This window comes from Aulonocara stuartgranti (assembly GCF_965226115.1).
Source record: "Aulonocara stuartgranti genome assembly, chromosome: 20".
Lineage (NCBI taxonomy): Eukaryota > Metazoa > Chordata > Actinopteri > Cichliformes > Cichlidae > Aulonocara > Aulonocara stuartgranti.
Window position 1 is genome coordinate 13,486,406 of NC_138956.1, and position 24,603 is coordinate 13,511,008.

General features: G+C 38.4%; 1 protein-coding gene across 3 annotated transcripts in view; it reads left to right on the forward strand.

The window, feature by feature from the left end:
- The first annotated feature begins 17,094 nt into the window (after positions 1-17,094).
- Positions 17,095-24,603, forward strand: part of LOC309697339 (uncharacterized protein) — a 281,137-nt gene continuing 273,628 nt past the window's right edge. The window contains exons 1-5 of one of the 3 annotated variants that reach the window (XM_082519196.1): positions 17,095-17,486; positions 17,903-17,960; positions 18,083-18,232; positions 18,467-18,562; positions 19,011-19,175. In XM_082519196.1, the coding sequence (XP_082375322.1) occupies positions 17,949-17,960; positions 18,083-18,232; positions 18,467-18,562; positions 19,011-19,175 (423 nt within the window). In that variant the 5' untranslated portion in view covers positions 17,095-17,486; positions 17,903-17,948. Of the gene's footprint in view, positions 17,487-17,902; positions 17,961-18,082; positions 18,233-18,466; positions 18,563-19,010; positions 20,317-24,603 lie in introns of those variants that run through there. The other 2 variants (XM_082519195.1, XR_014273795.1) reach the window with 2 other exon arrangements.

The following is a 24,603-nucleotide window of genomic DNA, read 5'->3' on the forward strand; positions in this document are numbered from 1 at the left end:
TATCTTTATAATCTCTTCTGCTATTTGCACATTCTTTACTGTAATTTCCTAAGTTAATTTGTAAATTTTTGTAGTAAATTGTACATATTGTAAAACTTTTCTTCTGTCATTTAATGGTCGGGCATTGTACAGCTACAAGCATTTCACCCCCATGTCATACTGTGTATGGTTGTGTGTGTGTGACAAATAAAATTTGAATTTGAATTTAATATCTATCTATATCTCTTTATAAGTACTAAAGAATTTGTATTTCTTTGATTATAAAAACAACTTTCAGTATTAAAGAATGTGATTTGAACAATTTGAGATGGTTCCAGACTCTACATTAGGCCTCTCAAAGTTAACATGATGATAACGCTTTAACGCAAATTCCTTTTAACGCACTATTTTTGAAGCATGATTAACACATGGTCTTCGACCTTTGGCTTGTCCCTGTAGTTTGGGGTGTCTGGAAGCATTACATGAGTAATGTTGTAGATAGTAAGCAGAAATGGATAAAGAAAAGTGTCTTTAGAATGGCAAGTTCAGCTTTAAAGCTCTGCCAGCTGCTTAAAGTTATTTGTGCTTACTGTCGATGTTAACTGGGTTACCACCGTAGTACGTCGAGTCTCACTTGCTGGCCAAGCACACGAGGGCAGTCCATGCGGGATAGTTTTCAACAGAGACATCTGGACAACTCTACGAGGAGCAAACTTTTCTTGGCCACAGATAAATGGCCAAGATACCTACAGCTTGCAGGTAGTTATATTACGTGGGAGTATATAGTTAAGTGTACTTTTGGCATAGTTTATGTACCTTTGAAGTTTTTCTGGAGAATATTTTGGACGGTAGTTGTTTTGAATTATTGCATGCATGTGAATAAAGCAAATATCTATTTGTCCATTCTCATGCTGGTAATAACATTACAAACATTAAAAAGCATCCTGTCAAGATCATTTAGAACAGATTACAAAATCTGTGATGAATTTGCGATTAAGATGTAGACTAAGATTTGTTTGTTAGTGTGATTCCCCCTTCCCCATGTTTAAGTTATATACTGTGGACCAGCCCACTCATAGACAAGCAGCAGATGCAGTAAAATAATTATTACTGGGCTGGGGGGTAAAAATGCTGGCACAGCGTACAGAGTACAGTGTATATTATTATTACAATGTGCACAGTGGATCTCAGTACTGTAGTGGTAACACTGTAAAGTTAAAATACTGCAGCAGCAAATTTAGTTACTGCCATGAGAATAGACATGATGTAAGTGTATTGTATTAATTATGTCTACTAACATCTCAGTCAGTGGTATTTATTCATGTAGTGAGCAGTTACATGTCGTAACAATACTTACATTACTTTGGCAGTAGAACAATTGTTGATGGCTCAAGTTTTAAAAAGTTTCCGCTGAAATATTAAAAGAGGTCAAATGCACAAATTACACTTCCACCCACACATTATTATATCACATATAAAAGTTTTTTTTTCTTCCACAGTGGGAATAAAAACTTAAGACACGCCGTCTGTTCTATCTATATATATATGAATTTCGTTAGTGAAGAAAGTTTGGAGACATTTATACATTCTGCTCAATATTCAGACAGTGGAAGTCAATACATAGGCTACTTCTCATGACTTAAAACTTTGTGTTTTTTTCTCAACATCTCGTTTTTATGAAGTGTGACAGCCTCGATCGCCTGGAGACTTTGTGTGTTCTTGGTGTATCTGATTGGAGACAACACAAGGTCATATATCTGGTGCAAACAAGACTCCCAATGCGGCCGCCCACCACTATCATCAGCTGAATTCAGACCGATATAGCGTACACACAGATTGCCCAGAGAAGTTGTGTCTGTGTAACCTCTCAGACCTCTCTGCACCTAATCAGAACTGGATATTGTTATTATTAATGCAGAACGTTCAAAGTGTGTAAAGGCCTCACATCACACTGCATCAAAGTACCAAAGTATTTCAGAGAGATTTGCAGTGCAGATTTTCAGAAAATAAGATATTAGGGTCTGGTTGGTGGAATACTATACAATGATAAGAGTTTTTGAATATTTCACCTTGTTTTTATGTTACCTTTAAAGACAGAGTTTGCAGAGTGCAAAAGGACAAGATCACATTTGACAAACAGAGGAAACTATTGCACAAAGATGCAACTTGCAAAAAAAGCAGGTTACATGAAATAAAAGTAATAAATGAATCATAACAGAAAAATATAGAAAAGGAAAATCAAAAACATGTTGCAAGATCATTTTGCTGAACAAAGTCATTATTTTCTACCATAACCTTAAGTTATATATATATTATGTGAATACCTCAAATACTCCAACATTGTCTAAGAAGTTTCTTCTTCAAGAATCTTGCCGTCAGACAACATTAGTAATAAATTGCATGATCTGTTGTTTTGGCACTGTGTTCAGTCCAACCCACGTGGTTAAATTCTTCTGCAATCCAGACCATGAATTTCCCCTTTATTAGTTGCAGCAGATGGTGCTTTTTGTTTTGCGTCATGTAATCTATGTCCTTTTTGTTGATGGCAGTGATATTTGTCATTTTGTTCGTAAAATGCTTGAAAGAGGTGTCTTTACTATCGTTCTGTATGTCTACATTTCAGAAACTTCTAATCTTGTACAAAACCTCTTGTCTCTTATATTTGGAAAACAGAATTTGGCAATTTAACATGCTTTGCACTTTATTTGGTTCAGGAGGTTAAGCTGAATTCTTTCATATGTTTAGGGTGAGGAGTAGAGCTGCTGCTCCACATCAGGAGGAACCAACTGAGGTGGTTCAAACATCTGACTAGGATGCCTCCTGGATGACTTCTCTGTGAAATGTGTTGGGCATTTCAAGACAGACCCAGGACTCTGTTGGCGAGATTATCAGAGGTGGGACCAAGTCATTGTTTTGCAAGTCTCAAGTAAGTCTCAAGTCTTTATCCTCAAGTCACAAGTCAAGTCTCAATTAATGTCAGGCAAGTCAGGGTCGAGTCTCAAGTCACTGGTGTAAAAGTCCGAGTAAAGTCACAAGTCTGAAACGTTGAATTTCAAGTCCTTTCGAGTCTTTAAAAAAAAAAGAATGTTGCGGTTATGCTAAATGTAAATATTAGACCATGTAATTTTAAAATCTGTGTTTTTCTCAACACATGACAAAATAGTGAACGTAGAAAATATACACAAATTGTGAAATTGCACCTCTATAAAATGCAGCTCAATTAAACCTAGCTCCAAGAAAAATTTTCACGGACAGTTCTGAGATAAGCTGCATGTTATTCTTGGATATGCTTGTAGGACTGGCTTTAAAATCGCATGACAAAAATATCATACACATTAAAAAAACTGTATCACCAACGGAGCCTGGACAACATTTGCTAGTTAGATGAAGTCAGCTATCTCATCGTAGCAAAAGAGAAGCACCACCTACCGTTCTTTATGCAACTTCAACTGTCGGAGAAAGTTGGAAGTTGTTCCATCTCTGTCTGTGATTCTCTTCTTGCATGTTTTGCATATTGCATTTCGTTTTTTTGTTGACTACTTCATAGTTTATGTACCTGAAAAAAATAACTCCTTGCAGCATTTTTGAGGGTTTTTAAAAAAAATCTGGTTAATTTGATTGGCTGTGCTACAGCTCACGCACACATACGTACGGAGTGTGGTTTGAATAAATGAATCAATGAATTGAATTAATGGTGCACACTTTCTATATAATATGTATGTTAAATTTTATATTTGGGGTGAAATATCAATTCTTTTCAAGTAAACCGGTTCAAGTCCAATTCAAGTCCCAGGTCATTGGTGTAAAAGTCCAAGTCAAGTCACAAGTCTTTTTCATTTTTTCAAGTCAAGTCTAAAGTCATAAAATTAATGACTCGAGTCTGACTCGAGTCCAAGTCATGTGACTCGAGTCCACACCTCTGGAGATTATATCTCTGTGCTGGCTTGGGAGCTACTTGTTCATGTGTGGTTTATGATTTGTTAGCACATTTACTTTGCTATACTCTGGGCAGCACTGTTCCTAAAAACGGAGCCGAAGTGAATACTAATGTTCACAGTATTGCCTTTAACACTAAGGCTACAGTTTTTATTTTCAAAAATGTAACAAAGTTTATTTTTCCCATACTTTTACACTTGTGCAGAGTTATTGTGCATGTTTGTTATATCTGGAGCATGCTAGCTCAAGTTTCTGTCACGTTAAAGAGTGTTCAGGTAAAATGCGAAGTACATCAGAATAATGCAGTGCATGTGTGGCTATGTGTCTTGATGACATGATCAGACTTGCGTTAAAAGGTGATTCATTCCCTCTTTAGAAAAATTGATTTATATAAACAAACCAAGGCTCAAAAATCAAAGTATGACCTGAACCATTGCTGTCGAAATTTGTTTGTCTGTTGTGTTGTCTTGGGCCATTGGCACTGCCTTAAAAATGCCTCAAAATGAAAATTTAAAAAAAGAAAGAAAAGAAATAACACAAAGTCTACATAAACAACATTAAAATTAACATCCTTCATGAGTTCATTTTCTTCTGAGATTTACAAAAAGCTTTTTTAGGTAAAACTGGCTTAGAAGCTTTAAAAGAAATGATTTTATGTTCTTTAAATTCATAAAATGATTCAATTTACTTCTAAGAATTTTTGATTTCGGTTGCATGGAGCTTAATTTAAGACCACAACTTGTAATGACTAGTGAAATAAAACGGCAATATTAGGAAAAAGATCTAAACGCATTGAAACGTATGTTTTTGTCCTTATTTGTGTTCCTTTTAAGTTTTTTTTTCCATTTGCAGCGGGTGAGAAGCCTGAAACTTACTTTTGGAGGAAAATTGTTTATATAGAACCGCATCACTCACACTGAGACACAGATCGAGAAAGGTTTTTATATCTTAAAGTGGATGCATTTCCACTAGGTAATGTTTATTTATTGGTATTGTCTTTCCCATATTCTCTCACAGTCTCAATGTTGACATAAACAGCATATCTAGAGAATCTATATTATTGAAGCCTGGTAACCATGGATACGATGTGTGTGTGTGTGTGTGTGTGTGTGTGTGTGTGTGTGTGTGTGTGTGTGTGTGTGTGTGTGTGTGTGTGTGTGTGGCATTTAGTGACCAGAAATCAACCCATCATTTTCTTGATGCTGGTTAACTCGTGACAGGTGAGAGCCAATAACGTGTCTGCCTGCTGCTCGGCCATTCGTGGTGAATCTCATTTTCAATCGTAATTGTCTTCAGGTCCTGCCTGTCTCTGCAAAATAGAATATAGTGGCTCCAAAGTGCTAATCACTGAGCTAAAACAGTGCAATCTATTGTTAAAAGCATGGTGCTGGATGGATGGAGTGGGCTTATGTGCGATGGGCAGATGGATGCTTAGACAAGGCAGGTGGGGTGCTAGACGGACAGACTGGCGGGACAATGCCTTGTCACAGTCCCTTGTGGGATGTGATGGCACCCTTTTCCTGCCCTCCATCCCCATGTTTCACCCACGTGTAAACAGACCCACACACATACAAACATTTGCGAGCTCATGGTTTGGGTGGGAACTGCAAAAAGGCGATCACTGCCATCTGTCGTGTAGACTTAAGGAGAACCTTATTTTTTCATTTCTTTTCTTTTCTTCAGGTAGCAGCTCTACTGCACCTAAAACCCAAAGTACATGCATTTCTAACACTGCACATGGCAGTTTTAGTATAGCTAGAGCACTACCATGAAAAGACGAATAAAGTCCTGCAAAAGCACAGTCGACAATTAACCCCGAGCTTCAGTAGCAATGCAAAAATGAAACTTTCACAGTGAGACAAGTGCAGTGTGTGTGCGCGTAGCTCCCTGTGTGATGAATATTGAAGTATGTGCACTCTACTGGCATCAGTGAGGCTGTCATATTACCTCTAAATGTCCTGATGTTAAAGTAGAGTAGTGGTGGTACAATATACGTAGAGGACACCTTCGCTCTGTGTAGTAAAGCTGAGTTGGCTTTCTGAAAGTGTGTGTTCAGGGGACACAAACACATCAGAAGATACTAAAGAAGTAGTTCAAGCAGTTCAGTGTGTGTGTGCGCGCGCATGTGTGTGTTTCCACGCAAGACACCAGCTTTAAAGCAGAGTTTTAAAAGTGGTAGGGCTGCAGGCAAGGCCATCCATCAGAACACGGCACAGACGGGTAACTCCCTCAGCACGGCGTTCCTTCTTCTCTCTCACCCTCTTCTCCTCTCTGTTTTGTCATCCCTCACATCAGCGTTATTAATCAGTTGAACTCTCCATCAAAAACATCGCAATGTGACTAAACACTGATGAAGGAAACAGATGGAAAGCGAGCTGATCAGATAATAAGAATTAATAGGTAATAGCAGCTTACTTTGATGAATGTCCTAATTATCTTAAGCCTTAAAGCTGAGCTAGTCAATATTTTTATATAAACAGTGGATCAAATGAGTGCGTGCTGTGCGTGGTTTGAACTGACTCACCCCTCGGAGGATTCAGCATTTTTATATATTTAAGTATCTTATTATTTTATAGTCCTGAAATCTGCTCTTGTTGACCTTTTTTTTTCTCCCAGCAGGCTGCTGTGTTTCGCTCTCTGTAATTAAGTCGATATTAGGCCTTAAAGAAAGGTGTATTGGGGGCTGTTGTGATGTTGTACACATGCATGTTGTGGACTAATGAGATGACACAGCTTTAGCTTCATCCTATTATCATGCTGTGTTTTTCAGTCTTTTGGTTTTCTGACTCTCAAAGAATTCCAATGCACTTCAGAAGCAATTTTAGGGTTAAATACAATGTGCACTAGCTAACATGCTAGCGATGTCATGTATGTGCTCCAGTTAGAGCTGCTCTTGCTTCTCATGCTTTTATGGTCTTAACTGGAAAAGATGAAAAATTTAGCAATGATTGTAGTGCATAATGGGAGTATATGCCGATAACTGCACAAAAAGCATTCTGTTATTCATTTGTCATTTACAAGATCATCATATGTGTATTACTGGAACGATATCAAAATTTCATGTTTAAGTTTTATTTCAGTTTTAAATATCATGGTTATCATTAATACATGGTTATTAGATGCACTCCTAGTATCGACCCTTAAACCCACAGGCATCCAGCTCTGGCTTGAAGTCAGCTCTGATGCGATCAAAGTTCATTAAAAAGACAGAGAGATCCTACTGTTTTTCATTATTCAAACATGAAATCAATTTGCAGACCACAGTAATGACAGACTAACAATGTGGATAATATGTAGTTTAAAAAAATATTAACTGCCTCCAGGAAACATAAATACTGTAGATACACAGGGAGCTTTAAAGTGCAAGCTGAGTAGCCGTGTGTGTGTGGTTCCACAGACTTGGCTTCTATTTAAACTGAATTGAACATGGGATGAAACTGACTGTTGTTATATATGTAAACACAACAAGAATAAAACAGTATTCACTAAATTATGACATCTGAAGATCGATCTAATGCAACTTATGCATTAGTGGGAAAAAGTGGAATTGAAGCATGGCCACAGAGGCTATTTTTTTCAGTGAATAAGAAGAAGACCAAACAAACAAACAAAAAAATCCCATTAAAACATAAAGATGACAGGAAGGAGTTGAATTACATCTGAGGGATATGATTTAATAGCAGAAAGTGTGTGTGTGTTTTCTTAACTTAAAATTCCCCTTTTCACTTTATTTAGAAGTCTGACATGTACATCAACAAAGTAAATTAAGCGATTTAGAGAACAATTAATTTATAAAAAAAAAAGAGCTGAGTGTTAAGGAAAACTAAATGTTAGCATGTGTGAACTCCTTTTTGTTCCAACTACTCTTGATCACCATGAAAAATACTGTATGAAGACATTTAAAGACAACTGTCTAAAGTAGTCATCTTTCTCATTTAGCACACAGCAGGAGATGCATGGAAATAAAGGAGGCAGGAGGCACAGCACAACCCACCAGCTTGCTCTGAATTTGCAATTACCTGCACTATTCTTGCATGCGTGCAATCGGATATCAGGCAGACCTTGTTAGAGAAAGCTGGCAAGTCAAAAACCTTTTAATAACAGATGTGAAAGATTTGGATATTTGGTTCTCACACCCACTTCTACTGTATGAGAGGTTCAGGACGGCAAATGTATTAGATGTCTTCTGTTAGTGTGTGTGTGTGTGTGTGTGTGTGTGTGTGTGTGTGTGTGTGTGTGTCTTTCTTATTTTGTCAGGGCGATGTGTTCAACTAAGGTGTTCACCATGATCAACAGGACACTGGCAACCAGTGTTGGTCAAGTTACTTTAAAATAGTAATTAGTTACTAATTACTGATTACTTCTCCAAGAAAGTAATCCCGTTGCCCTACTGATTACTTATTTGTAAAAGTAATTAGATACTTTATTACTTGGTTACTTTTTAAAAACATGATACAAAACCTGAATACGTAACAAAGCAATCGACCTTTCAGCCAAAATCATTTTCTGCATAATCATATAAAATTGAATCAAATGAAAAAGCGTCTTTTAAAAAATTGTTTTATTAGTTTTAATCTTTTAACATTATGCATGAAGCAACAATTATATGCCACAGTCTTTGACTTGAAGAAATTTGTTAACATTTAAACCTATATTCTGCATATTCCAGAATATAAAATAAAATAATTTTTTGGTGTTTACACTCTCTCTTTCAAATAGATGTAAGTATAACACAGCAAAAAATAAACAAAATAAAGTCGCACTATGTCCTGTGACTCTTAAATTTTCAGTTGTTTAGCAGGCGTGGGGCGGGTGGAGGTTTGCCCGGTCATGGCCACAGTGCTCATGTCAGTGGGGGGATGAGGGGGTTTCTCTGTGAATTTCACATTCCTGTGGCAGCGTGCTCGGTACTTGCTCAGATTTGAAGTTTAGTTTTTGTAGAAAAAAAGTTTTCTCAGCTGTCAATATGCTAAATGTTCCCATCTAACACATTTTATTTTCAGTTATTTAAATTGTCCAATTCCCTTTGAGCACCTGAAATGAAAGGACTGTGTTTAATATGTTTTAGTTTCTCACATTTTTATGCAATCTTTTTGTTCAACCCACTGAATTAAAGCTGAAAGTCTGCACTTCAACTGCATCTGAGTTGTTTCATTTAAAATTAATTGTGGTAATGTATACAATTAAAATTTATGGACCTAACTGTATATTTATTGCATGTGACTTTTAAACATTATAGAAACGTTGAGGCAAATGTAAGCTGATTACATGCAAATATTGTAAAAGTAAAAGCCATATTTATATCTTCAGCTTTATAAGTTTCACCATGTTGATTTTTTGGATGAATATAAATACAGGGTAGGCCATTTATATGGATACACCGTAATAAAATGGGAATGGTTGGTGATATTAAAGTCCTGTTTGTGGCACATTAGTATATGTGAGGGGGCAAACTCCTCAAGATGGGTGGTGACCATGGTGGTCATTTAGAAGTCGGCCATCTTGGATACAACTTTTGTTTTTTCAATAGGAAGAGGGCCATGTGACACGTCAAACGTATTGGTAATGTCACAAGAAAAACAATGGTGTGCTTGGTTTCAATGTAACTTTATTCTTTCATTAGTTATTTACAAGATTCTCTTTGTTCACAGCCATTGACATGTCGAAGAGGTTAACACATGAGGAGCGGATCGAAATTGTGTTGATATCTGGTGAACGCAGTAACCGGGTCATTGCAGCAGATTTCAATGCAATACGAGACCACCCATCTCCCATGCTACAGTTAGCAAACTGCTTGCTAAGTTTCGTGAAACTGGTTCAGTGTTGGATTTGCCAAAATGTGGACGCAAGAAAACTGTCACTAATGAAGAAACATCAGTGGCTGTCCTAGCTTCATTCAGCAAGAGTCTACAGCGCACACTCGCCGCATGTCACTGGAGAGTGGCATTAGTCGAACATCCCTTCGGCGGATATTAGCTACTCACAAATGGCACCCTTACAAACTCCAGCTACTGCAGCATCTCAACGAGGATGACCCAGATCGGCGCACAGAATTTGCAGAATGGGCAAAACAAAAATTGGAACAGGACCCTCAGTTCACGTAGAAGATTTTGTTCAGTGATGAGGCAAACTTTTATGTGAATGGTGAAGTTAACAAACAAAACCACCGCTATTGGTCTGACACTGAACCACATTAGATGGATCCCTCCAAGACAGTTGGAACAACAAAAGTGATGGTTTGGTGTGGTATATGGGGTACAACGATAGTGGGTCCATTCTTCATCAATGGAAACCTCAAGGCCACTGGATATTTGAAATTGCTACATGATGATGCGTTTCCCTCTTTATGCACTGAAGCTGGCATGTTCCCTGAGTTTTTCCAGCAAGATGGTGCACCACCACATTATGGGTGCCAGGTCTGAGCATTCCTAGATGAACAGTTTCCTGGAAAGTGGATTGGTCGTCGTGGGCCAGTTGAACGGCCCCCAAGGTCTCCCGATCCCCTTAGACTTTTATCTTTGGGGTCATCTGAAGGCAATTGTCTATGGTGTGAAGACACAAGATGTGCAGCACCTGAAACTATGGATACTGGATGCCTGTGCTGGCAGAAACTTGTAAATAACTCATGAAAGAATAAAGTTACGTTGAAACCAAGCACACCATTGTTTTTCTTGTGACATTACCAATAAGTTTGATATGTCACCTCTTCCTATTGAAAAAACAAAAGTTGTATCCAAGATGGCCGACTTCTAAATGGCCACCATGGTCACCACCCATCTTGAGGAGTTTGCCCCCTCACATATACTAATGTGCCACAAACAGGACTTCATATTACCAACAATTCCCATTTTATTACGGTGTATCCATATAAATGGCCCACCCTGTATATCAAATAAGAAATAAAATCCTAAAAATTCTTATGCCAAAACTGGACAGCCTTTTAGTACAGTTAACCTCAAAGGAAACCATATTATTCGTCAGATGTAGGTTTGGGTTGGTTTTTTCCCCTGTGGGTGTGGCTAGTGAAATTCAACTTTCTCAACTCAACTTTCCAAAGAAATTTAGTTAACCACAGTTAATTCAGGACTTTTCCATGTAGGATCAGGAATGTTTGGACATCGTGATTTTTCCTTAATGAATGAAGTCATCCTTTAAAAACTGCATTTTGTGTTTACTCTGTTTATCCGTGTCTGAATCTGTGAATCATTCCAACAAAATGTTTAACATGAAAATGATTTTTTGACTATTATGTGTTGAAACCCTCCGAGGTGATTTTGACCCCCCAAAACAACTTAATGTGTATTGACAATAGCTGTCATAGTAAAAACAAAATCAGCAGTGTGTCAGATGGTTATATAATAATATTGTGTTGCCATTCACATGCACTTAATTTAATTAATTTGCCAAAAAAGACTATATATCTTTGGTGAAATCTAACTAAAATGTAGAAATGTTATTACAATTTTTAAATTAATTTCAGTGCTGTTTACACAAAACTACTTTTTGGCGGTAACACAATTTGGCTAATGCCAAGCTCGGTGTGTTTGTGTCAGTCGTCTTCAAAATGAACGGTGGAGTGTTCCCACCCCCTTGATAGTGTGATCCTGTAAAACAGGAGCCATAACAAACAGTTCCATCTAATAAAATAGCACAGGTGAAATTGGATTCTTTTGACTGGGGTCCCCCAGCACCCCAATATGTGCTCTTATTAAAACAGAAACGGGAAACAGTGGTGTGAGGTCATTAGGAACAAATCCACTGACATGGTCACGAGTGAGATACAACAAAACATGCACCTCTGGGGTCTGCGGGTACCCCAGTCGATAGGATTAGGGTTAATTTCAGGCCAGAATTCATTTTGCAGCAGAAAGCCTGCCAGCTGTGGAATAACATCCATTATGCATCTGGTAGTGCTTTTGTTTTATCAGACAGCATATATTAATTGAACTAGGTTGTTTATTTCCATTCATTTTCAGTTATTCCGTTTTTCTCTGTTTTGTCGTGCATTGTTTGTTGAGCCGCAGACCTGACAGAACAGCTGTGCACCTGAATACATGCCTTTATAATTGTGTTTATTCCAGTCTTTTGCTGTGAAATAGTAACAAAGTGACTCCTGCTACTTGCTTTAATGAGTAATTAACCCAAAGACCATGTTTTTCTTTAGCTTTAATCATATTTGCCTGCCTTCTTGGTAATGAAACATTTATCCAAATCAGTATTTAAACAATTCTGAAACAGTGTATTACGACACAAAGTGTAAAAAAAGAAAAACAGCCTCACTGAGCTGCCATCTAGCATTTAGAATTTTCACTCTGCTGCCAGCTTTGGTCCTACACCCACTGTTTGACTGACATATGATCTCTGGGAAAAGCAGCACAGAAGCAACTCGGTAATGAGCGCACTTTTCACCAGAAACGAGACAAACTGAAGAAATATCAATTAAAATTTATGAAACTTTGAATGTACTGCGATGCTGTTTCCTGAGGAAAAAAAGTCCCATCTTCATAATGTCAGCCTATCAGGAAGTCATTAAAACATCCTTGTTTATTCCCAACAGCAACTTCAGTTTTGAGTGTATCAGCTTCTGCCACTCGCAGAGGAGCTCATGTTCTTTTGGTTTCAATGTAAAGCATAAAATAAAATGGTATTTTGAAAATGATTCATTCTCCACTCTGCCATCAAGATCCCAATTAGTTCCCTGATTCATAGCACTCATTTTACACACTGACTCACCAGAAATTTTTCCCGTAATTCTGTTGTTTTAATGCACCGCCATAGACATTCCATTGATTTAGCTCTGAGTGATTCTCCGCCCAGTTTCTCGATCCTTGGCAGGAATCTTCTACCGCACAAACAAGGTTGCCAGGGAAACAGCCTTAGGTTAAAATGACTTCAAAACTCTGGTCTGATTTCCTTGGTTTGATCCCACTTGCGAAGTACATGTGTGTCAAAGTGGGCGCTTGTCTTTTCTATAGTCTCAGTCTATGCTTGGGTGTGTCAGGATTGTTTATGTGATTCCATCTATATTCAGTCTTTAAGGACTTACGCATAACATGCGCAGTATGGGCTTCTTTTATTTTAAAGAATGTATACATTCAAGGAATATATAACCCCTGTTTTGTGGCAACAATTTCCAGATTACCCATAAATGCACCACATGCAGGCAGTTATTAAGTTGGTGTTCTGAGAAAGAGCGAGGATATGCTCACTGAATTTGTTTGTGATTATGTATGTTGTTGATGCAGCTTTCTCAAAAAAACAGTGAATGATTAAAATCATTTGCAACAGGAAAGCCAAAACACACAAACAATAAATACATTAAAACATGTCCAGTTATCTTTGTAAGGACCATTTTAGTTAAAACTATTTCGCTTTCATCTTTCCACACACCTTTTTAAACAGCAGTTTGAGAGTTACAACTTGGTTTGAGTTCCATTCAGAATCGCAGTTAGGGTTAGAGGTATGATGACTAAACTCTGGGGTGCGAAGCCTGGGAATGCGTTAAGTTCAGTGAATGTCAGTGAAAGACTTAAAGCCTAACAAACATTCATGTGTATGTACATGTGCCTCACTACATACACAGAATGGAGCAGGCAGCAGTCACTCTCAAAATATGAAGAGTGTTTCTGCTATCGATATTTTATAATTTTGAAATCATATGTGACAACCTAACTGTGAAACTGCGCCTTCATTGGCTAAAGACTTACGAAGCACAACCTCGATAGTCCTCTCAGAAACATCAATCCACTGTTCATCCAGCTGTTTCTTCCTCTAACCAGCTAGGCTATGTGGACAGCAGCCTAAGCAGAGAAGCCCAGACCTCCCTCTCCCCAGCCACCTCCTTCAGCTTATCCATGTGCACTCTGAGGAGTTCCCAGGCCATCCAACAGATATTCTTTCCAGTGTGTTTAACCCGGGGCTTCAGTAGGACATGCCCAGAACATCTCACCTAGGAGGTGCCCAGTAGGCCTCCTTGTCACACGCTCAAACGTGGAGGAGACTCAAAGCTCCTCTTTAATGATTGAACTCTTCACCTTATCTCTAAGGGAGAGGCCTGCGAGCCTTTGGAGAAAGTTCATTCCTGCCACTTGTATCCACAATCTCATTCTCTCAGTGGCTACCCAAAGCTCGAGACCAAAGTTGGAGGTCGGGACGTAGATCGACCAGTAAATCATCAGATTCACTTCTCTTCACTGGTGAAACATCTGCATCACTGCAGCTGGCCCCAATCCATCTGTCATTCTCTCACTCCCTTACTATATACAAGACTATGAGATACTTAAGATCCTGCACTGGGTCCCAGAGTGGGCACTCCACCCTTTCCTTGCTGAGGACCATGGCCTCAGATTCAGAAAGTGTTTACCAAGGTCAACCCCATAAAGCATCCAAAGTCTTTTTGAAACCCCACGTTTTGCTCCCTGGTAACCTGTTAAAAAGAATTCTGGTTTAGACTCAGAAGCTAGCTCAATCTTTTATATTGTCTCTGGTTTAGTCAAAACATGAGACCTACTCATTCAAAAAACCCACAGACTCAGCAGTGCCCTGTCTCCAGTGCTGAGCAACATATCCAGTAAGTCTGAAACAAATCGGATACACAGTTGCAGAGATAGATGAAGAACAAACAGTCAGATGGACACAGAGCAAGTTCTCGAATTATTAGTAGGATAATGGATTTCTCACTCCAGGGAAAATCCAGTGGATGCAGTGTTACTGCATCAGTAACAGAAGCGTTAATGGTAAATAAAGTCAGTATAGACAGCAGTGCAGTCCATAGCCTGGAGGAAGTTCTAATGCGCTGAAGGCAGAATAGCATTAACACGTCCAACCGGGCTGATTTACCAGAGAAAATGGCAGAGTGTGCTCGACTGTGTACATGCGCTCCTACATCCTACAAGTGTGTACTCGAGTTCTCATCAGTGTATTTTTTCTTTCATGCCGCGTTCGTCTAAGTGTGTTTGTGTAAGTGATCGGAATAGGAATAAGAAGAGAGAAAGAGGGAGCGCAAAAAGATGATTGCAGACGCACACACACACACGAGGGTCTCTTGTGCGTTTCTATTATTTTTTTTCTTTCTCTTCCTCTGAGGTGATTTGTTTGCGCACCCCTTCATGCAAACACACACCGGGAGCCACACAATTATTTCACATTGTACCCACCTCAATATGAAATCACGGCGTACAGACACGTTTTACAATGTACCTTAGTGATGAAGGTGAATGCAGGGTGGAGGGGCATCAGGGAAAGAGAATATGGGGGGAAGAGATGTAAAAAAAATTTTGTTAGGACTCTATCATTATGGCATTTTCATACCAAAAACCTATTATGATGTTTGCAGCATGATTACATGCTGTGGAGTATGAATCTATCTGCATGTGCGGCTGTGTGATATGTGTCTGTTTTTAGACGAGGCAATTAGAGGTAATTACAATGCGACCGTATCCACCGCCAGCTTTGCCTCGCTCTGTTCCAGCAGCTGTACCATGAGAGGCAAGCAATGATGCTTTTTTTTCTCTCCCCTCAACTCTCTCTCTTTCTTTTATCAGGTATCTCTTCATGGTTACAACGAGCCACATCACAGTGACACTTGAGTACAGCAGAGGGAGTCACATTGCCGCCAGGCGATTGAGACCGGAGAGAAAGGCAACAGAAGGAGAGTTGGCTGGGGGAGTGTTGAGTGATGACAGGCAAACAGGGAACTTTTTTTTGCTGTCTTTCCATGATTGTTCACTATTATTGGAGGCCATTGCGAGGAAGACAGTTGCAGTTAATAATTCCGATGATTTGCTTGTAAGAAAGCTATGGTTTCTGTCATAATTTGGTTTATACTGCATGAACTTGTCATATTTGTATCAGGTCCACACTGTAAACCCGAATGTTCAAAGTAATTAAATAGATTAAATAGTGTATACTCAAAGTCTTTAAAAAGTTCTGTTAACTTAAATATGTCAAGTTCGTGTAACATGTTCTTCTTTTTGAGTAAATGAAACTAATAATATTTGATTGAATTTAACTATTTCTATATTAAGTAAGCATCACTTAAAATCATAACTTAAGCACAACGTAAGACAGTTAAGTTAGGACATATAAGAATGGTAAAGTCCTGTTATTTTTGTTGTTTCAAGTAGGTAGGATTTAATAATAAACTTAATTTATGTAGCACATGCTAAAATACAATAAAATCTCAAAGTGTTTCACCAAATAAGTAAAATCAAATTGTCTTAAATGCATTAGTGGAAGACAAAATGTATCCATCCATCCATCCATCCATCCATCCTCATCCGCTTTGTCCGGGGCCGGGTCGCGGGGGCATCAGCCTAAGCAAAGAGGCCCAGACCTCCCTCTCCCCAGCCACCTCCTCCAGCTTATCCGGGGGAATACCAAGGCGTTCCCAGGCCAGCCGAGAGATATAATCTCTCCAGCGTGTCCTGGGTCTGCCCCGGGGCCTCCTCCCGGTGGGACATGCCTGGAACACCTCACCCAGGAGGCGCCCAGGGGGCATCCTTGTCAGATGCCCGAACCACCTCAGCTGGCTCCTTTCGATGTGGAGCAGCAGCTGCTCTACTCTGAGCCCCTCCCGGATGGCCGAACTTCTCACCCTATCTCTAAGGGAGAGGCCAGCCACCCTTCGGAGGAAGCTCATTTCTGCCGCTTGTATCCGCAATCTCGTTCTTTCGGTCACTACCCACAGCTCGTGGCCATAGGTGAGGGTAGGGACGTAGATCGACCGGTAAATTGAGAGCTTCGCTTTTACACTCAGCTCCCTCTTCACCACGACGGACCGGTGCAGCGTCCGCATTACTGCAGCTGCAGCCCCAATCCGTCTGTCGATCTCTGGCTCCCTTCTCCCATCACTCGCGAACAAGACCCCGAGATACTTGAACTCCTCCACTTGGGGCAGGAACTCATCCCCGACCCGGAGTGGGCACTCCACCCTTTTCCGGCTGAGAACCATGGCCTCAGATTTGGAGGTGCTGATCCTCATTCCCGCTGCTTCACACTCGGCTGCGAACCGTTCCAGTGCGAGCTGGAGGCCCTCACCCGATGAAGCCAACAGAACCACATCATCTGCAAAAATCAGAGATGAGATTCTGAGGCCACCAAAGCGAAAGCCCTCCGCCACTTGGCTGCGCCTAGAAATCCTGTCCATAAAAATTATGAACAGAACCGGAGACAAAGGGCAGCCCTGGCGGGAACCCCCACCGGGAACGAGTCCGACTTATTGCCGGCAATGCGAACCAAGCTCTTGCAACGGTTGTATAGGGATCGAATGGCCCGTAGCAATGGGCCAGAAAAAGACAAAATGTAATTATTTTAATATTCATTGTTTGATCAATGTATCCTACATATATATTTTAAATTTTTTCCGTAAGTGTTGAGCAGCTGCAGGAATCAATTTTTATTCCGAGTTAATCTCTGATTTACCCTCCGCCGCGGGAGGCGGCGCTAATGAGCATTAATACGAAACACATAAAGAAGTAAAGGTATATGGGCGGGAACAGCACCAAAGAGGCAACATAGACGACTGGAGAAAGTTGGACCTAACGGCAGCAACTAGCATCACTGGACTTACAGTAAGTTTTCAATGTTGATATTAGTTTATTGTTAAAATACGAATATTTAGTTGTATTTTGGGTGCGTGTCGAAAAGAATAGCAGAAATGTCGGGTCCGTGCTTTTTATGTGCTTTGCTGCTCTCCCCGAAGGAAACTTTGCACTTGCAGAGCTAGCATTAAGTTGTTGTAATGAGGGTCGCAGGCTGTTTAAAAAGTTAGATACTACTTGTTCTAGAGGTAGCGCCCGGTCACCTAGTATGAAACAAAGTGTTTTAATCTCTCAAAATTTTTAAACCCCCTCTCATGACTCAGAATAGTTGGGTCCAAACAAGCCCGTTGTCCCTGCAGTTACACAGCGGAGATACCTATCTGCAGTGAGAGTGCTTTTAAGCCGTTTTTTTGTTAGAAACGCTATATTTTAAACTATATGTGCAGGGTTAGGATTGTGAAGGAGCTCTTGGACCTCTGGCCTGCTCTAAAAATGGGGTCTGAGGTAATATGGATCAGCTCTCTTTAAAATGAAAATTGTAATTCTTACTCATGTGGCAGCTTTTTGCTGCTTTATAAAGATGTGCGAGATGCTTCAAATTGAACTGTATTGTCCTTCTGCTGTAGTTGTATGCAGAGTTTCAGCGGATTACAAATCAGAACCTGCCCAATACATTCTACGCTCTACTTGACCGCCATCTTCCTCGACTGATGACCTTATTCAGACGGAAGACAGCAGATGCCCTGGCTGAAATTCTAAGAATTCACAATGAACAGGTAATAATAGATTGTTACACATTTCATAGGTTGAACCAGTGGAACATTGGACAGGTTCAATGATTTAAATGAGCTTTTTGAATTTTGCTATTATTCCACTTTGTGTTTGCTATTTGTCTGACTGTATTAAAGATGTGAACAGGTTATTTGTGGACATGTGTTCTGATTTGACTGTTGTTGTTGTTGTTCAGTAAACTCACCAGTATATACAATTCTGTTTTTATCTGGAAATAGGAAATCCATGATATCCACACCAAGCGCACTACCGTTCTCCACGCCCTTCCTGTCTATCTGCGTGAGGATGTCTCTGGATTTTTCAGAACCTGCACTGTGAGTATCCTTAAGTATCTAACAGATACTACTGTCTATATAAACAGTGCATCAAAGTACAAACATGTATTTTGATGCGCTGTTTGGACTTACCTTTGTTTAGTCTACCCATACGGTTTCCATGTATGGTCTTTTCTGTCTCCTCACTACGAATGAACTGAATTGGTGTTTTGTTGAAAGTGATAAGATGTTTAGTAAAACATTTTCCTGTGTATTTCCTTTAGCTTAGTTTCAGTCTATCTCACACCACTTGATTCTCTGGTGAATTAGCTGATTTATGTGTGCAGAACATGGATCTTCTGTTTTTCACCTCTTACAGTGAGACTCAGGTCTCCCTTGTAAAAGAGGTATTGGATCTCAATGGGAGTTGGTAAAATGAGAAATTATATGTCGTCTGTTGTATTTCTTGGGTTAGATTGTGATTAGTATCTCTTTTTCATCAATTCAGGACGAATCTGATGAGTTGGAGCTTGATGGTGTTGAAGTGGCCCTCTTCACTGTCATCAGTGACCATGACACGACAAGTCCAGTTCACTACCAACCTGTGAAAATCTCTGTCGTCATTGAAAGTGATGCCGTGTTCAGTCTCCCCAGATTTGGTGAAGCCTTCCTGGTAATGTTTGGACTGATCTATGCACTTCACCTCAGCTACCCCAAAGCCCTGACCAACACTTTAGAATTTACTCAAAAGATTTTACTTGGTCTAGAAAGTGGTAAACTGTCACCCAGGTTACAGACCCTCAAGAATGACTTGGTTATGTAGGAACTCATCTGAAAGAAGGATGCAGGGTGAAGCATTATAAAAGGCTAGTTCAAAGTTCTCTCCTTTTATCTAAATAATGCCTCAAAACGTTATTGCATTACTCTACAGGTGTTCAGCCAATAGGTCCAAACTATACAACGTGCCTTTGTTCTCCTTAACATAATGCAAAGCAACACTAATGTTTTGTATGTTTTAATGTTTTTCATAATACTATTTCTAAAACATTGTGGGCTGCGCAAGATGACCTAAATTTCACTGTTTGATACTGGTTAATGTAAAACAAATAGCATTGTAATTCACTCAAATTGCTGCCCTGGTGCCTTATTCAAATATTAGCCAGAGAGCCAAAAGCACATTATGATATTATTTATTATTATTTGGCATTATTTTTCATTACTCTGACAGTTTTCCTGACTAAACAATTTTTGGTCTACTTATTTTAATTTATAAATGTTTTTGTTAATTATTTTTAACTTAATTAATTAAAAAAAAAAATGTATTTAATTTCAACTTAATGTGCTAAAAGGGAGCAGGCAAGATACTGTTCAATGGCAGATGTTTATGAATTTTGCATATTAAGTTACCGATACTCAGTGTAATTGAGGCAATCAATTGCCTCAAAAATTTTAAGTTTTGGGTCACATGTTTTTAAGTATAAAGTAGTCAACATATTTGACTAACGTGTACTTAAAATAATGACAACACAAACTAATAAACATTTGAGTTTTGTTAACATAAAAATGTTGTGGTTGTGTGCTTATTTTTTATAAGTTCTGTGAACTTATTCCTTTGAATTTGTAAACTTGAAACTTTAAGTCATATTAACTGCAAATATTTGAGTTGACCGTTCTCAAAAGATACAAGTACCATGTAATCCAAACTTTTATGTTCTGGAAAATTTTGACTTTTGAGTTGATCAACTCAAAAAAATTGAGGCAATCGATTGCCTCAATTTTTTTGAGTTCTGGTAACTTATTCGGGTTTACAGTGCAGCAATGCAGAAATGGAAAGGAACTCTATGGATAAAGGCTATTAATATTATTCACCAACTGTTTTAAATGTAACCACTTTATTAGTTGAATTTCTAAAAACATATCACTAAATATCACTAAATATCACTAAATTGTTTTACATTTTAATTAAAGTCCGGTGCCACTAGATGGAGCGTCGATGGTGAAAAAAGACATAAATCTCTTACTCTTGGCCTTTTTGTTAACACTATTATCGCTAGTTCTTTTAAAGGTGAAAAATGAGACTGCGGATACAAGCAAGAAATGAGCTTTCTCTGAAAGGTGGACTTTCCCTGAGAATTTTTTCATAGTTTCATAGCTGTTGTCAAATACAGGTTAGTTAAAAATATGGCAAAAAAGAGAAAGAACAGAACTATATGGCTACTTTCCTGCTATTAAAGTTGATATCACTGAAAACAGGTACATATGAAAACCAAAACATAACCTTTACTTTAGACAATAATTATCCCAGCTACCCACAGGAGAGAACATATCGGCTGGCCTGGGAATGGCTCGATGTTTCCCTGGATCAGCTGGAGGAGGTGGGTGGCAAGAGGGAGGCCTGCGCTTCCCCACTGCTGCCCCCTCGACCTGACTTCAGGTAATTGAAAGAAAATGGCTGGATGTTTTATCCTTTCAACACAATGCACCACAGTTTTCAGTCGCATTATTTTTTTGTTAATTTTTCATTTTAGATATAGCTGAACAACTGTTTTGGTAACACATTTTCGGTTTGTGTTAAGTGTTTTTCTTCTTCGTTGTCTGTTCGGAGTGTTATGTGCATGATGTGAGGTGCCGCACAGTTAAGCGGCATGATTCATTATTGAAGAATGTCATTAATGGTTTAAAATGCCTTCTGAAATTTGACTTGATCTGAGTGTTTCTTAATTTTAGACTAGTTGGTCAGTCTATTTTCCCCCCCTTGTTTAGTTGACTAAGAGATAGTCATCAAGAACATCTCCTTTACTGTGATCTGACATTTCATGTAGCAACATCTTCCTCTGTGTAAAAGTTCCCATGCGTATCTTTTCAAGGTTTTACAGCAAGAGGATTATTTGTGTAGTCGAGAGTAATGCTGGCTCTGTAATTAGAACAACCAATATGGGATAAGAGGCATGATGGCAGAGTTTGAAATGCTACCTGTTGGCTACTGATGTGCAGCTTTATTTGTTACCATTTTATTATTTTCATTTCACAAGTAATCCTGGTTTTTTTCTACCATTAAATATTAGAAAAAAATCCAAGAGTTATCATAATTCAAGAGTTTACCAATATCCATATATTGTACAATACAGTAAAAAGCACTGATTCAGCCTTAATTTCATCAACGTTTGCTAGCAAAATAGGAAACAGCTGCTGCAATTTAATGAAACGTCCAAATATAAATAAAAATACACTGTGTAATAGGAAAGTTAAGCAAAATGCATATCTTGAAAAAATCAAATAAGTTTGAAAATCCATGTTTGGTATGATCACTTGAACTAATTGTTTATTATGGTTCTTCAGGCTTCTTGAAGACTATTCAAAGCGCTTTTAGTTTGTTGTGAGTGAACACAATGCTGGTTTACCCCTTGAGCTAGGGGCCTTTTTTGCTTGACAGGTCAAAGGTCAGTGTTAAGTGGCTTAACAAACAAAAAAATAAATAGACTGAAAATTAATGAAAAGGGAAAGAACGCCTTGTCTTTGTAATTTTTGTGCAAACATATTTTCAGTTTTTGGCCTACTACGAGCCAAGATTTGAGGCTTAACAAGTTAACAAGTTTACAGGGTTCAAGGGTGGTTTGCTTTTCGCTGCGCCACCACAAATCCTACTAGAAATGGGCACTACCTGTAATGATCAGTGAAACAATCAAGAAGTCTAATGGGGCACAATAAAAAATATTAAATCTGTGTTAAAAGGAATAAAACAAAAGAAATCTGTGGTATCTTTTGGCCACAAAGAGAAGAACTCTTCTCCTTCACACTAATATTCATTCAGCTGTATATAAAAGACAACCATTAGTGTGTGAACTACTGTTCTGAAGCTTAGAGTTGGATCAGTATTGTTATATTTTTTCATTATAACCTTATAAGCCAATGATATACAGTAAATTTTATAAAGAGATCATAGTGGAATGTATATACAGAACTTCAACTAACAATGAAGCCATATGGAAGTAATATTTCCCTCTGAGGAATATCACAGCATATACTGTTTGTATCCAGTGTAATTCAGGATGCCAGGTATGCCCAGCGCCAGCTCACTAAAGCTCTTTGTTTCTGAATGACTCGTTAATGTAGAGGGAAAACTTGCATGCTGTGATGAAATGCTTTTTCTAGCCTGAAGCGTGTCTTTATACTTTTGAACAGCTTGTAGAGAACTACTGTAAACAGTACTGCACTTGAAATGAGTTTGCTGAATAAATAATATATTACAAACATCAGTGTTCATAAGTAATGAACTGCTGAGGCTTCTAGCAACTCTTTTGAAGAGCTACTGGGTTTTTTGTTGTTGTTGTTTGTGGGGATTTTTTTTTAACTTTCTTTTTAAACCGAATCACCACTGAATGATTTATCCATTTCATCCAGTGGTGTTGGGAGGAATCAGAAACTTTTTAAGACCTGGGTTTTTCTTTTATTAGCCATTTTGGGCCATCAATAGGACAAAAGACACTGTTTGGGTTTGTTAACTTTATGGTGGAAACACCTACAGTGCTTAACAAATTTATTACACCAACACAAAATGGATGTCTTATGGTACAGCTGCCCTAAATTAACAAATTGTTGGTAACTACTAAAATCTTTTTTTTAATGTTTTTGTAATAGTTAATCCACTAGCATGTGCAAGCCCTTTAGCTGAAATCATATTTTTAGAAGTACAATATAATTTTGTTATCCATGAATTTTCAAATTTACTTCAAAGCAGATAAAAAAATAGAAAAGATGTTCTTATTGTTTGATTAAGATGCCAAATTAGTTATTTTATTGCATTCCTGAATATATATGCATTCCTATATATGTGTGTGGCTGAATATTTGATTAAGAAGTCAATTGTGCCGGCTCAAATCTGAATTCAGTTTGGTATTTGCCTGATGGAATAGAGTAGAATAGAATAGATTAGAATAGAATAGTTACATTTAACCAAGACACACTCAAATACACAATTGACTTTAAGTAATTTGACTATGTTCAATTGATTCATGTAATTTTGGTACATAAGTACAATATAAACATTTAAATGTAATGGAACTTACTTCAGTGGTATGTGTTTAGTTTATACACAGCCATATTTTCCTTACTCAAAGATATTGCTTCATGTTTATGAGGGCCATGACTGATTTTTTTTTGCATACAGGTGGCCTAATAAATTTGCTAAGCACTGTAAATGCATCCCTCACTGCTCTGTGTCTCTTCATAACATCTGTCCCAGCAACACCGATGGTGGCGTCATCAAAACATGGGTTAAAAAGCAGAGATGGAGGGGACTGACTTGAAAAACAAGATGAAAAGGAAAGCACGTCTATCACTGATGTGCTTTAAACATCTCTGTGCATCATTGCTTAAGTCAATTATTCCTGTTTGATGATAACTGAGCGATAAAACCATCAGTCTGTCGCTTACCTTGATTATTGTCATTCCTCATGAGTGATAAACATTCTAATAAACTCATGCCATCCAGCTAATGCTACACTAAAGTGGTTGCACAGCTGTGAAATAGATGCACTACGATAAACACAAGAGGCTCACTGATACAAGGGAAACATTAGAGTTTGTCTTGAGAATGTGGATATAATTACTTTTAATGATTGAAGGGGAATTTAGTAATCAGCTATGTGAGCCTGAGATAGTGTTATATAGAGATGGACAGTTCAGGATGGGTTTTGTGGCTTATATTTTACAAGTACTGTGTTATTTATAATGATTTCTTATCTTTACACAATACACCACTAAAATAAACAATAAAATAGATGAGTTAAAAAGGAACTGAAGTTGGTTTTAAAAAGTCTACTGCATTCAGACTCACCCTATAGCTGTGTGGGAAAATCCCAGTAGATCCGCTGTTTCTGAAACGCTGATACCAGCCCATCTGTCAACAACAACCATGCCAGGTTCAAATCACTTGAATCATCTTTCTTTCTTGCTCAGGTTGAACTACAGCAGGTCGCCTCGACTGTGTTTGCATACCTAAATGCATTAAGTTGCTGCCAGTTAGCTGATTTGCTAATTAGATATTTGTGTTAATTAATACTTGAACAGGCGGGAACTAACAAAGTGGCCGAGTGAATGTA